Source organism: Equus przewalskii, chromosome X (assembly GCF_037783145.1).
Source record: "Equus przewalskii isolate Varuska chromosome X, EquPr2, whole genome shotgun sequence".
NCBI lineage: Eukaryota > Metazoa > Chordata > Mammalia > Perissodactyla > Equidae > Equus > Equus przewalskii.
In genome coordinates this window covers 66,039,886-66,052,526 of record NC_091863.1, presented here as the reverse complement: position 1 = coordinate 66,052,526, position 12,641 = coordinate 66,039,886, and the positions used below count along the sequence as shown (strand labels likewise).

The following is a 12,641-nucleotide window of genomic DNA, read 5'->3' as shown; positions in this document are numbered from 1 at the left end:
TTTCTTTTGGTTAAAATTTATTCTATAGTTGTAATTTTTTAATTTTATAATGGACCTTGATACTATAGTCTTCTGAAATAAATTAGTTTCACTACATGTATAAAGCCTCAATTCTCCATTTTACTTTTTAACTATGGACACAATTTGGCCTCAATTTAGAATTCAAGATCATTTTTCATTGTTAGTTAAAATTCAGTTTTCTTAGGTTGTTCTTAATGTAAAAATGATTTTACTTCTCAGTCAGCTCATTTTTGTGCACCAGATGGTCATAGCCCTTTGTTAGTTGGACAGCAGTAATTTTCTTATATACTATGTCTCACTTTGGTAAACTTCAACTTTAAATAGCAGAAAAAGGTCAAGTCAATATAAAAATGAACAATTCTACTTTATATAATTTTTACATTTATTGCTACTATTCAGTAAAAAGGAAATTGGTCTTTAAGGATATTAAAACTTTTAGTAATAGGCAGACCATTTCAAAGATTAGAAAAAGAAGATATTTTACAAACTGTTGAAGTCCTTTTGGTCTAAGGTACCGGTTGTGGTTATGGATGGATGAGTTTTCTACTCAGAATTCTTCAAAAATATTTTTGAATTCAATTCAATGCTTTGAGAAATATTTTTCTAACACTATACTGATTTAAATGAAGGTGGCAGTTAAGTGATTTGAATACCATATTTTTGTTGGTTCTTAGAGGGGTGTTTTTGTGATAATTTTTCTATCTCCATTATATTAGCCATCGAAAATATTTTTCCATTGGTTAATTTTTAAAGACCTAAGCAGAGATAAATGAAACTTTATTTATTAAGGAAAACTTTTCTCTTTTTAAAATCAGAATTGCTAAGTAACTAACTGTGAATTAAAACTCATTTGGACTTGTCTAAGTGCACATTGTACAATTTAATTTAAAAATAAAAATCAATTTTGTATAATTCCCTAATCAGGAGATAGGATGTAAAAAAAATCTGTAACATTAGAAGAATTAATCTCCTACTCACATTGAGTAGGGCACACTTCACCATATTCTAGAACCTTGGAAAGAAATGATCTGACTAATTGGGGTTGTTAAGCTAACTATATATTATTGTTTTCTCATCAACTGTTCTTTCTTGCATAGTAAAATATGCAGGAAAATTTTAGAGTTCTTTCTCCCACTTTATGCCATCATCACTTTAGCAAGTAATTTTCTTCTTCTCTTACAAGGGATATATTAAAATATAGAAATAGATAAGTTTAATCTATCTTTTATTTGGTAAGAGCAAGAGAGTTAGAAATGGCTCCTCATTTTCTTTCTTCAACATTATGCATTTAGATCTGCAGTTTTAACTTTTTTTCATGAAACCCTCAGATCCAATTTGCGATGAAGTTTTCTTATCCAATATATTACGTGCTCCTTACTCTCTTTTCTGTAGAATTGTGAAGATTACTGAGTGACTTTAGATAATTTACTTGACATAGATAACCCTAAGACATGGCACAGTCTTTTAAGATAGATAACTATGTGTCACTGAAACTTTTGCATTGCTCAGTTCTGAACTAATATTTAGCAGAATAAAATGAATGCTATAAGTAACTTTCTTTACAGGATTGATAATTATATTTCTTAGACCGTCTTCACATTTAATTCTTTACCTAATTTAGTTTCATTCAATTTCTTAAAATTTTACAAAGAAGAAGCAGCTGGCCATTTTACACATAATTTTTATATTTAAATTTTAAGCCACTAAACACAATATTGAAAATTATGTGCATCATAAGCATGAGGAATAACACTCACACAGCAGGGTTTTTGTTGTTTTTGATGGTGGTGTTTTGTTTTAGTGACCATCTTCAACTATATATCAGTATTATATATAGTTGAGTATAATTTTGTTTGCTTTCTTTCTTTTCACTTACTGTTTGGTAAATGTTAGTTCTTAGTAAGTCATCTCTCAGTTTCCACCTTACTTAACCTCTTTTTGCATTCACGAGGTGGTTCCCTTTGAAGGTTAGAAATGCAATAGTTCTGTTTCACAAAGTTATTGTGACAAGAGAGCATATAGAGTAGGTCGTTAAACAAGGTGAATTGTCAGTTTGGTTTTTACTCAGTCAAGGGTTGGCAGTAACTGAAGTATGGCAGCCCGTATTCTTCCATTACTTCTGTGGTTTTGCCACCCCATACAAAATTCAGGTTATTCAAGTCTGAAATGGTATCCTACCTTCTGGGCTGGTAAGAAATAGGAGAAAGAAATCTCACTACCTTTCCTTTTCTTCTGAGGCCAAGGCCCTGGTTCAGTAACCACACTGAACCAGAGCAGAGTGAAAGAGGGAGGCTAGCCAGCCTCTTTACCTCCTTCCTCATAGGCCAAATGGAACCTGTGAGTGGGCAAGAGTTTTCCCTTAGACCACAGATAACCACCCCTTGCACTCTCTGGTAAGGCACACAATAAGGGGTTAGGTGGTACCCATAATTTAAGTCGCCCTTGGTTTTGTAAAAACAACAGCTACCATTATTCAGGAAAATTGAAAATTTAAATGTACAAATCGATTAGTGGCCCATATGCCCTAAAACTTTGGACAAAATTTATATTATGTATGAATACAAAGTAATGAGATTATTTCCCTCATCTAGTTTATTGAGTGAGTTTCATTACCTTACAGTTATACCTTATATATCTTAAGAGATTTGTGAAACAAATATTTTTGAAAACTCAATTTTATAGATAACTATGGTTGTGTGATTTGAATACTATACTGATCATCTGGGACAATGAAAAATGGTCCTCTTTTCTCTAAGAAAGGCATCCTATTCAGTAATTTAGTAAAATATTTCAATAATTTCTCCTTTTTGCCCTGCATCTTTTTATGCCAAATTAATTTAGTAGTTGGGGAGAATAAAAATTAATTTCCTAAAGAAAAATATTGTTTTAGCATGCAATATTTTAGGCATCCTGCGGTGCTGTTAGTGTTGTCTTACCCATATTATTTACATCATAATCACGTATACTATTTATAGTTCTACAGTTTGTCTCCTGGTATTTTTAAGGCGTTCCAGTAAATATTTACAATTTTGTCAGATATGTGTCACAAAAATAAATATTTGTGTTTAAATACTCTTGTTAGTGAGCTTTCTTCAGAGGTCCTATCTGGACATTTCAGAGAATCATTGCATTCAAGAATCTTCTGCCAAATTTTCTGGTTCTTTAACTTTCAGTCAATAAATTTCTTGGACATTAAGTTGGACTTATCCAGATAACGTAATAACTATAAGATCACTTTCATTTGTCCTTCAAAGTATCCAAGAAAACCAGAAGTTTTGGGGACTATGAGATGTACAATATTATTTGAAGTTTAGTTGTTATTTTGTTTCTCTTTACTAAATAGAAATCTAGACTCGATGATGTAAGTATCTTACTCCTTCACAACTCATCCCATTCAACCAAATTATTCCACAGATTAATAGAGGGTTGCCATTTAGAATAACCTAGTAAGTAGACTCTAACCTAGTTACAAAAATTCTCATAAAAGATATCCACAATGTTTGTATTTATGTATTTATTTATGCATTTTGAATTTAGATTTTTCATTTACTATTTTAGATTTTAAGATCTGGTACAGCTCTGCTTTGATGTTTAGTGTCTAACTGTGTTACTTTAACTATCAGGGCTCCTTTGCAAAGTGTCAGTTTTTATAAACGGTGTTCACCTATCTTTGAGAGCTCAGTAAGTGGAGAGGATATAATACGTCTGGAAGTTCCAACATTATTCCTGAGAGTTTCAACATTACCCATGGAAATTCCAACACCACTGCCCCTGGGAACGCCACCATTGCCTCTAGGAACTTCAAGGTTACCCATGGGGACTCCACCACGGCCCCTGAGAACTCCAAGATTATCCATGGGAATCCCAGCATTATCCATGGGAATCCCAGCATTATCCATGAAAAGCCCAACATTACCCATAGGAACTCCATCATTACCCACGGGAATGATGACACTATTCCTGGGAAATTTAACATTGCCCCTGGGAAGTCTAGTATTATCTACAGGAATTCCAATTTTACCCCTCATTGCAGAAGAATTCTCAAAGCTTGGATTGAAAGGAGGATGTTCTCCAGAAGCTGACAAAATGGCCTCTTGCCAAGCCTCTTCAATGCTGTCTCCGTCTTTTGCAGTTTCTAAAACACAAAATCAAAAGATGTTTTTAAATTATTGAAGATAAACTTCGGTTTGAGAAGAAATCCTATGGATAAGAATAACAGACAAATATACTCAAATTTGATCCCAATCCAATCTCCTTAACAACTTAAAATAGCATGATAATATTACCACAGTTTGTAACTAGGGTGCTCATATACAGGAGGAAATGGAGAAATTACTTCTTCTTTGCTTCTTTTTTTAATGAGCAGAGGCGAGTTCATTATCCCATAACTTTTCTAATATAAGTCCCTATTATTTAGTTACTGTGTGATGGGTGTGCTAGGGGGTATAACTTTCTATTCTATGGGTTAAAAACTGTGATAGAGTGAGGACTTGTCATTTTCTCAAGATTACCTACCTAGCCGGAAGTTATTTTTAAAAGAGAATATTTTCTTCAGAATATTTTGCTCAGAATTCTGAAGTCATAACAAGCCTGTACATTTTAAGGGTTTATTTTCACATGATTATTACTAGTGTCTGATTGAATTTACACAACTGAAAGTCAGACTGTAATCACCAAGTATAAGGCTTAAAATTGTAGCCTGGTAACCAATTCTCCCAGAATAAGCTAATGACTTAGGGGATAGAAAGAAATAGATTTCCAGGTAGTGAATTCAAAAATAAATTTATCAATGAAAATCTACTTGTCTGGAAAATTACATGTAATTTATAAAAATAGTTCTAGCAAGTTAAAAAATCTTACCTCTTGTAAGCAAATTATGATCACTTGGAAAGAAGAAACGTGTCTCCTCTGGGTTTAACGTTAACTCAGGTACATTTAATTTTCGGCTTCTGTATCGTGGTAGGCTGTGACTTCGCTGCCTCTGAAGCTTAGGATGCTGGGGCAGCAATGGGAAAGGGCCTTGCAAGGCATCGAGATGGCAACCCCTGTGAGAGGTGGTTGCTTGATTCTTCTCCTCTGGTGGCAGCCGGAGGTAGCCAATCTCTTTCTCTTTTGTAGGAGTAGTTTGGAGAATGTGGAGTCCTTCACTGTTCAGTGGTGCTTCTAAGAGCTCTTCCCAGGAATGTCGGAAGATGGGTCTTTCTCCAAAAGGATACATGCTTTTTGCTACTTCCAGGTCATCATCTCTTGGAGACTCTGCATTTTCTGGAGATTCCAGCCACGGATTTCTTGGGGTTCGTGGATGGCTGTGTTCTGAGAATGGTGAACATTTATTTATTTAAGCCTCCAGGTGCATAAGCCCAGTGAATTTCAAAGTTGGAATTTCTATATCATCTAGCTTCTCATTTCCAGGCACACCAGCAACAATAATTGTGGTGCCTTTTCTCCTTTCCTCTGACTGGAAATTCCTGTAACTTCTAAGAGTTGAGATTCTGGGAACCCTGGAGGTTTAACTGGCATTTTCTCTAAGTGAAGCTCTGAAGTTTTTAATTTTATAAGGGCAATGCTCTCTAACGTTTTAGTTAGTGGTGGTGGGGGTCACCAACACCACTTGATTTGTAATCCCCATGCCCCTCTAATGGATACCTTCTCGGGTGTGTTGATGAGAAGCTAAGGTTTGTTTCTGTTGTTTTTGTCTTCTGGGTTCTTCTCGAACTTCTGCATCAATAGGACGAAAATAGATGAACTCATCAGAAACATCTTGAGCACATCTATATTGGAAGGCTGGACTCGCAGAAACAATCTGAAAGAAAATTCAAGTTCAAAAGATTACATAGCACAGTAAAAAGCACATGTGATGAAATTGTTAAATAATTTTGAAAAGCAGACTATGGACTTTTTCGCTATATAGAAATATACACAGTTCATTGCATTGCATTGATGCATTTAATATCCTTGTCTTGTCTTTGACACATTCTATCCTAGATTTGTAAGTCTAGTATAATAATAAAATAAGTACTGTAAACATACTCACATTCTTCCAAATCTACTGAACAATATAAGGAATAACCCAAAGAATTTTTTCCAATGGATAGATTCTATTCTAGTGTTTCCCAAAGTGTATTTCCTAGAACCTTAGTCTCATCAGGCTCCAACACACACACACACACACACACACACACACAAGATTCCATGGCTAATAATTTGGAAAATAGTATATATTCTGTCTCATAACTTCATAATGTACAGGAATCTATTAAAAGCTCTGAGAAATCTTTTTTATTGATATATAACTCACTGTATTAACCATGTCTTCTGTTTTCTGTATTCTGATACTTTGACATCTACGGTCTTGCTGACCCTGGAGGGACTGCCCTTCTCAGAGTTAGCCAATTCTTAGAGACAGTAAACAACTCACCCATGAGCAAGCCTTTTGTACACAAACTGACTAATCCAGAGCCCACATCCTAACTACCTCCTTTATCAGGCTTTCACACTCTGGGCCACTATATACCTGCCGTAATCACCCCAGAGCCAGGTACCAGACAACTTGGGACAGCTCCTATGCCCCAGAGCCCACTGAAATTATAGCAATTAGCCAATCTTAAACCTGCTTACCCTGCCTCACCTATTTCTTCCTGTGGAAATCACAGTGAAGGCTCTTATCTAGTTTCTCTCTCCCCTCCTGCCTCCTAACCAACACCAGTGTTTCCTTGTGTGGACCTCCACAGGGAGGGTGCCCCGTACTTTTGGTATTTGTGAGTATAACAAACTATCTTTTCAATGGAAATCATCTGGTTAATTGGCTTTATCATACTTAGATAATAAAACTTATATTAAAACAATTGGCACAGAAATCAGAGTGATTTGGCCTCAGACTGGAATGATAAGCCATTAGATTATTCTTGACTTACTAATTGGTTCCACCAGACTGCCTGGGATAGTATCTCTGCCAGTTGGCATGCACTTGTGCCATGTCTGCTGCTCCATTTGCTGGGTGTAGCCATGAGTTCCAAGCCTAAATTCAGAACTCAAAAGCTGAGTCTTCCACAAGTTCTGGTCTGAGCTGAGTCAAATTCCTAGATTTCTGGACAATGCTCCTAGAGGTACCCCTTTATACTGACTAGATAAGCTAATGAAAGGCTCCTCTGAAGGGAAAGAGGTGTGACTTCCCTCCAAGTGCTATGGGATGGTCTTGATTAGTCAACCAGGCAATACTGACAAGTGGTGGAGAAAACTGGGTTGCTATTTTCCCACACGTTTCAGCCTGCCCTGTTGAGTAGAGGGAGAGTGCTCTTCAGAGGTGCTTGTGTGTTGTGAGGCACACATGGAGTCAGTGTGAGGACATCTACCTCAGCAACAATGGCATTGTGCCCCAAAAGAAGTGTCATTCTAGACATAACTCTTGTGTTGCCACTTGCCTTGCTGCTGTTGCAATTCATCCCCTGACCCAGTGGGGTACAAGGATACTTGTCATCCTCCTAGAAAAATGGAAGAATGCATAATGAAAAGGGAAAGGGGAAGGGGACATTTTATCCCTGACACACCTAAGACCCCTGAGGAGATCATGCAACTGATTCCATGTATAAAATGCCTTATTAAGCACTACTGCATACCACTATGCCTAGAGCCTTATGCTCAAAACCCAAAGACACAAAAATACTGATAAGGCCACTGTTACTCTCCTGGAAGAGGATCCAGACACCCCACATGGTACTTGGGACACCCTAGAGAAAGAGGCTTCCACCTATGGTCAGGGAGACTCATAACTACCAGGAGTTTATCTGGTAAACACCCAAAGGATAAAAACAGTTGGGGAGAAACAGGAGACAAAAAAGAAAAAAGGAAAGAAAAAAACTTCATCTGCCTAGATATACAAGCTATTCTAAAAGATTTTGTTCAAAAAAGACAATGAAAAGGGCCTAATACTTCAGACAAGGGTAACTAACTGTGCTGTCCCAAGGAGAGGCTGCTATAGCTCTCTGGGTTCAAATTCCAATCTCAGGGAAGCAGACTGGGAAAACCTGAAACAAGAAATGGCATCCTACTGAGCCCATGTGTGAACTCTTTCCTGACCAGTGGAAGAGCCCACAATGCTGCTGTGGTCCCAACGAGTGGCCCAGTCTCAGACCCTTTGAAGAAGCCCCACCCACCAAGCACTGTGGCCAGTGTGACTATAAGAAGAGGTGGTAGCAGATCTATGTGTATGTGAATGCTTTCTCGGCTAGTGGGAGCATCCATAGTACTGCTGCAGTGTGCTTCGCTTTGGCAGACTGGGTTTGGTTCCTTGGGTGCAGACCTACACCACTCTGTTGTAGAGGGATAATGGGACAGATGCTAGCTCGGGGTGAATATTCCTCAGCAAATAAGTAAAATAATTAAATAAAATAATAAAAAAGAAATACAGCTCCTGCTTCCTCCCAGTGGTAGCAGGTGGAATCTGCAAACTGATGCTCCCACAGATGCTCTGGAAAAGGATTAGTTCATCAAATGTCATGAGAAACTACAGCAACAATTCAGAGCAGAAGGAAAATGACAAGTCCCCAGAATACAACTCTGAAGTCACAGAAATTTACAATCTAAATGGCAGAGAATTCAAAATGGCTGTCATAAAGAAACTCAATGGGTTACAAGAAAACTCAGAAAGGCAGTTGAATGGGTGCAGGAATATAATTAATGAGAGGAAAGAATACTTCACCAAAGAGATTGAAACTATAAAGAAAAATCAAACAGAAATTCTGGAAATGAAGAACAAAACAAGATAAAAATAATCTAGAATCCTTAAAAAATAGGGTTGAAGTTATGGAGGAAAGAATTAGTGATTTACAGGATAGAAATACAAAATGCTTCAGGTGGAAGAAGAGAGAGAACTAAGTTTTTTTAAAATGAAGAAATTCTTCAAGAAATATCCAACTGAGAGCCAGCCCTGATGGCTAATCAGATAAGTTCAGCATGCTCCACTTTGGTGGCCTGGGTTCAGTTCCTGGATGTGGAACCACACTACTCACTTGTCAGTGGCCATGTTGTGGCCCAAACTCACAAAGAAGAACCAGAAGAACTTACAACTATATAGGGGGCTTTTGGGGAGAAAGGAAGAAAAAAGGAGGATGGTTGGCAATGGATGTTAGCTTAGGGTGAATTTTCCCCTAAAAAAAATCTGACTCAATTAGGAAAAACAACATAAGGATTATAGGTATTCAAGACAGAGAAGAGAAGGAGAAAGGAGCAGAGAGCTTGCTCAAAGAAACAATAGCTGAGAACTTACCAAATCTGGGGAAGGAAGCAGACTTAAAAATACATGAAGCCAACAGAAATCCTAATTACATCAATGCTAAAAGACCTATTCCAAGGCATATAATAGTAAAACTGGCAAAAGTCAATGACAAAGAAAAAACGTTAAGGGCAACAAGGCAGAAGAAAATAACCTACAAAGGAACCCCCATTAGGCTTTCAGTGGATTTCGCAACAAAAACCTTACAGGTAAGGCAAGAACAGAATGATATATTCAAAATACTGAAAGACAAAACCTTTCAGCCAAGAATATTTTATCTAGTGAAACTATCCTTTAGATACGATGGAGAAATCAAACCTTTCCCAAATAAACAACAGTTGAGGGAGTTCATTGCCACTAGACCTTCCCTACAAGAAATGATCCAGGATGCACTCATACATGAAAGAAAAAGGCAAAAGTCTACAAAGCTTTGAGCAAGGAGATAAATAGACAAAATTAGAAAATTGCAGCTCTCTTTCAGAACAGGGTAGCAAATACATAATTATAATTTAAAAGATAAGGGGAAAGAAAACATCAAAAGTAACTACAAACACTTCAACCTAGTCACAAATTCACAACATAAAACAAAATAATTTATGACAACAATGACTCAGAAGGGGAAGAGGAAAGGGATGGAACCTGCTTAGGCTAATTGGAGAGAAGAGGCTATCAGAAAATGGACTACCTCATCTACAAGATCTTTTATACAAACCTCACGGTAACCACTAAACCAAAAATCTGAGCAGAGCCACAATTCATAAAAAAAGAGAAAACAGAAAACCACCAAACTGAGATGGCAGTCAAAAACACAAGGGAAGAGAAAAATGGAAATATAGAACAACCAGAAAATAAGAGATAAAATGGCAGTATCAAGTCCTCATATATCAATAATCATTCTAAATGTAAATGGATTGAATTCTCCAATCAAAAGACACAGAGCAGCAGGTTGGCTTGAAAAACAAGAGCCAACAATATGCTGCCTCTAGAGAACACATCTTACCTCTAAAGACAAACATAAGCTCAGAGTGAATGGATGGAGGATGGTACTTTAAGTAAATGGCAAACAAAAGAAAACAGCTGTTGTCATACTTATATCAGACAAAGCAGACTTCAAGATAAAAAAGATAATGAGAGACACAGAGGGGCAGTTTATAACGACAAAAAGGACTTTACACTAAGAGGACATAATACCTATGAATATATATGCACCTAACACAGGAGCACCAAAGTATGCAAAGCAACTATTAACAGACCTAAGGGGAGAAATTAACAGCAGCGCAATAATAGTAGGGGACCTCAACACCCCAGTTACATCAATGGATAGATCATCCAGACAGAAAGTCAACAAAGAAATAATGGATTTAAATGAAATGCTTGATCAGATGGACTTAATATATATATAGAACATTCCATCCCCAAAATGCAGGATACACATTCTTCTCAGGTGCAAATAGAACATTCTCAGAGGTAGACCGTATGTTGGAAAACAAGGTGAGCCTCAAGAAATGTAATAAGCTTGAAATCATATCAAGCATCTTTTCTGACCACAATGCTATGAAACTAGAAATAAACTACAAGAAAAAACTGGGAAATTCACAAATATGTGGAGACTAAACAACATGCTACTGACAACCAATTGATCAATGAAGAAATCAAAGGAGAAATCAAAAAGACAAATGACAATGAAAATACATTATACCAACTCTTACAGGATGCTGCAAAAGTGGTTCTAAGAGGGGAATTCATATCAATACAGGCCCACCTCAACAAACAAGAAAAATCTCAAATAAGTAATCTTAAACTACACCTAATAAAACCAGAAAAAGAAGAAGAAACAAAGCTGAAAGTTGGCAGAAGGAGCGAAATAATAAAAATTAGAGCAGAAATAAGTGAAATAGAGGCTAAAAAAATAGTAGAAAGCATCAATGAAACTAAGAGCTAGTTCTTTAAGAAGACAAGCAAAATTGACAAACCCTTAGCCAGACTCACCAAGAGAAAAAGAGAGAAGCCTCAAACAAATAAAATCAGAAATGAAAGAAGAGAAAGTACAATGGATATAACAGAAATACAAAGGATTATAGGAGAATACTATGAAAAACTATATGTCCACAAACTGGATAACAGAAGAAATGGATAAATTCCTAGACTCATACAACCTCCCAAAACTGAATCAAGGAGAAAGAGAGAATCTAAATAGACCAATCACAAGTAAAGAGATCAAAACAGTAATCAAAACCTACCAAAAAACAAAAGTCCAGGACCAAATGGATTCTTTGGAGAATTCTACTAAACATTCAAAGAAGATTTACTACCTATCCTTCTCAAACTATTCCAAAAAATTTAAGAATATGTAACACCTCCTAACTGATTCTATGAGTCCAATGACACCCTGATACCAAAACCAGATAAGGACAGCACATAGAAGGAGAATTACAGGCCAATATCACTGATGAACATAGATGCAAAAATCCTAAACAATAGATTGGCAAACTGAATACAGCAATACATCAAAAACATCATACACCATGATCATGTGGGATTTATACCAAGGACACAGGGATGATTCAACACCCACTAATCAATCAATGTGATACACCACATTAACAAAATTAGGAAGGAAAACCACATGATCATCTCAATAGATGTAGAGAAAGCATTTGACAAGATCCAACATCCATTTATGATAAAAAAAAAACTCAATAAAATGAGGATAGAAGGAAAGTACCTCAACATCATAAATGCCATATATGACAAACCCACAGCCAACATCATACTTAACAGTGAAAGACTAAAAGCCATCCTTCTAAGAACAGGAACAAGACAAGGTGCCCACCCTTGCCACTCTTATTCAACATAGTACTGGAGGTTTTGGCCATAGCAATTAGGCAAGAAAAAGAAATAAAAGGAATATAAATTGGAAACAAGGAAATGAAACTCTCGTTTTGCAGATGACATGATTCTATATATAGAAAACTCTAGAGAATCCATCAGAAAACTGTTAGAAATAATCAACAGCTACAGCAAATTTGCAGGGTACAAAATCAACTTACAAAAATCAGTTGCATTTCTATACACTAATAACGAACCAGCAGAAAAAGAAGTCAAGAATACAATCTCATTTACAGTCGCAACAAAAAGAATAAAATATCTATGAATAAATTTAACCAAAGAGGTGAAAGATTTATACACTGAAAACTATAAGACATTATTGAAGGAAACTGAAGATGATATAAAGAAATGGAAAGATATTCCATGCTCATGGATTGGAAGAATAAACATAGTTAAACTGTCCATATTACCTAAAGCAATCTACAATTCAATGCAATCCCAATCGGAACCCCAATTACAT

At 36.3% G+C, this 12,641-nt stretch overlaps 1 protein-coding gene across 1 annotated transcript in view; it reads right to left on the bottom strand.

Annotated features, from left to right (window-relative positions):
* Positions 1-1,919: 1,919 nt before the first annotated feature.
* Positions 1,920-12,641, bottom strand: part of LOC139081031 (connector enhancer of kinase suppressor of ras 2-like) — a 76,851-nt gene continuing 66,129 nt past the window's right edge. Inside the window, exons 5-7 of the mRNA XM_070604723.1 lie at positions 5,668-5,824; positions 4,882-5,334; positions 1,920-4,156 (exon numbers count right to left, since the gene is read on the bottom strand). Of these exons, the coding sequence (XP_070460824.1) occupies positions 3,669-4,156; positions 4,882-5,334; positions 5,668-5,824 (1,098 nt within the window). The 3' untranslated portion in view covers positions 1,920-3,668. The remainder of the gene's footprint in view (positions 4,157-4,881; positions 5,335-5,667; positions 5,825-12,641) is intronic.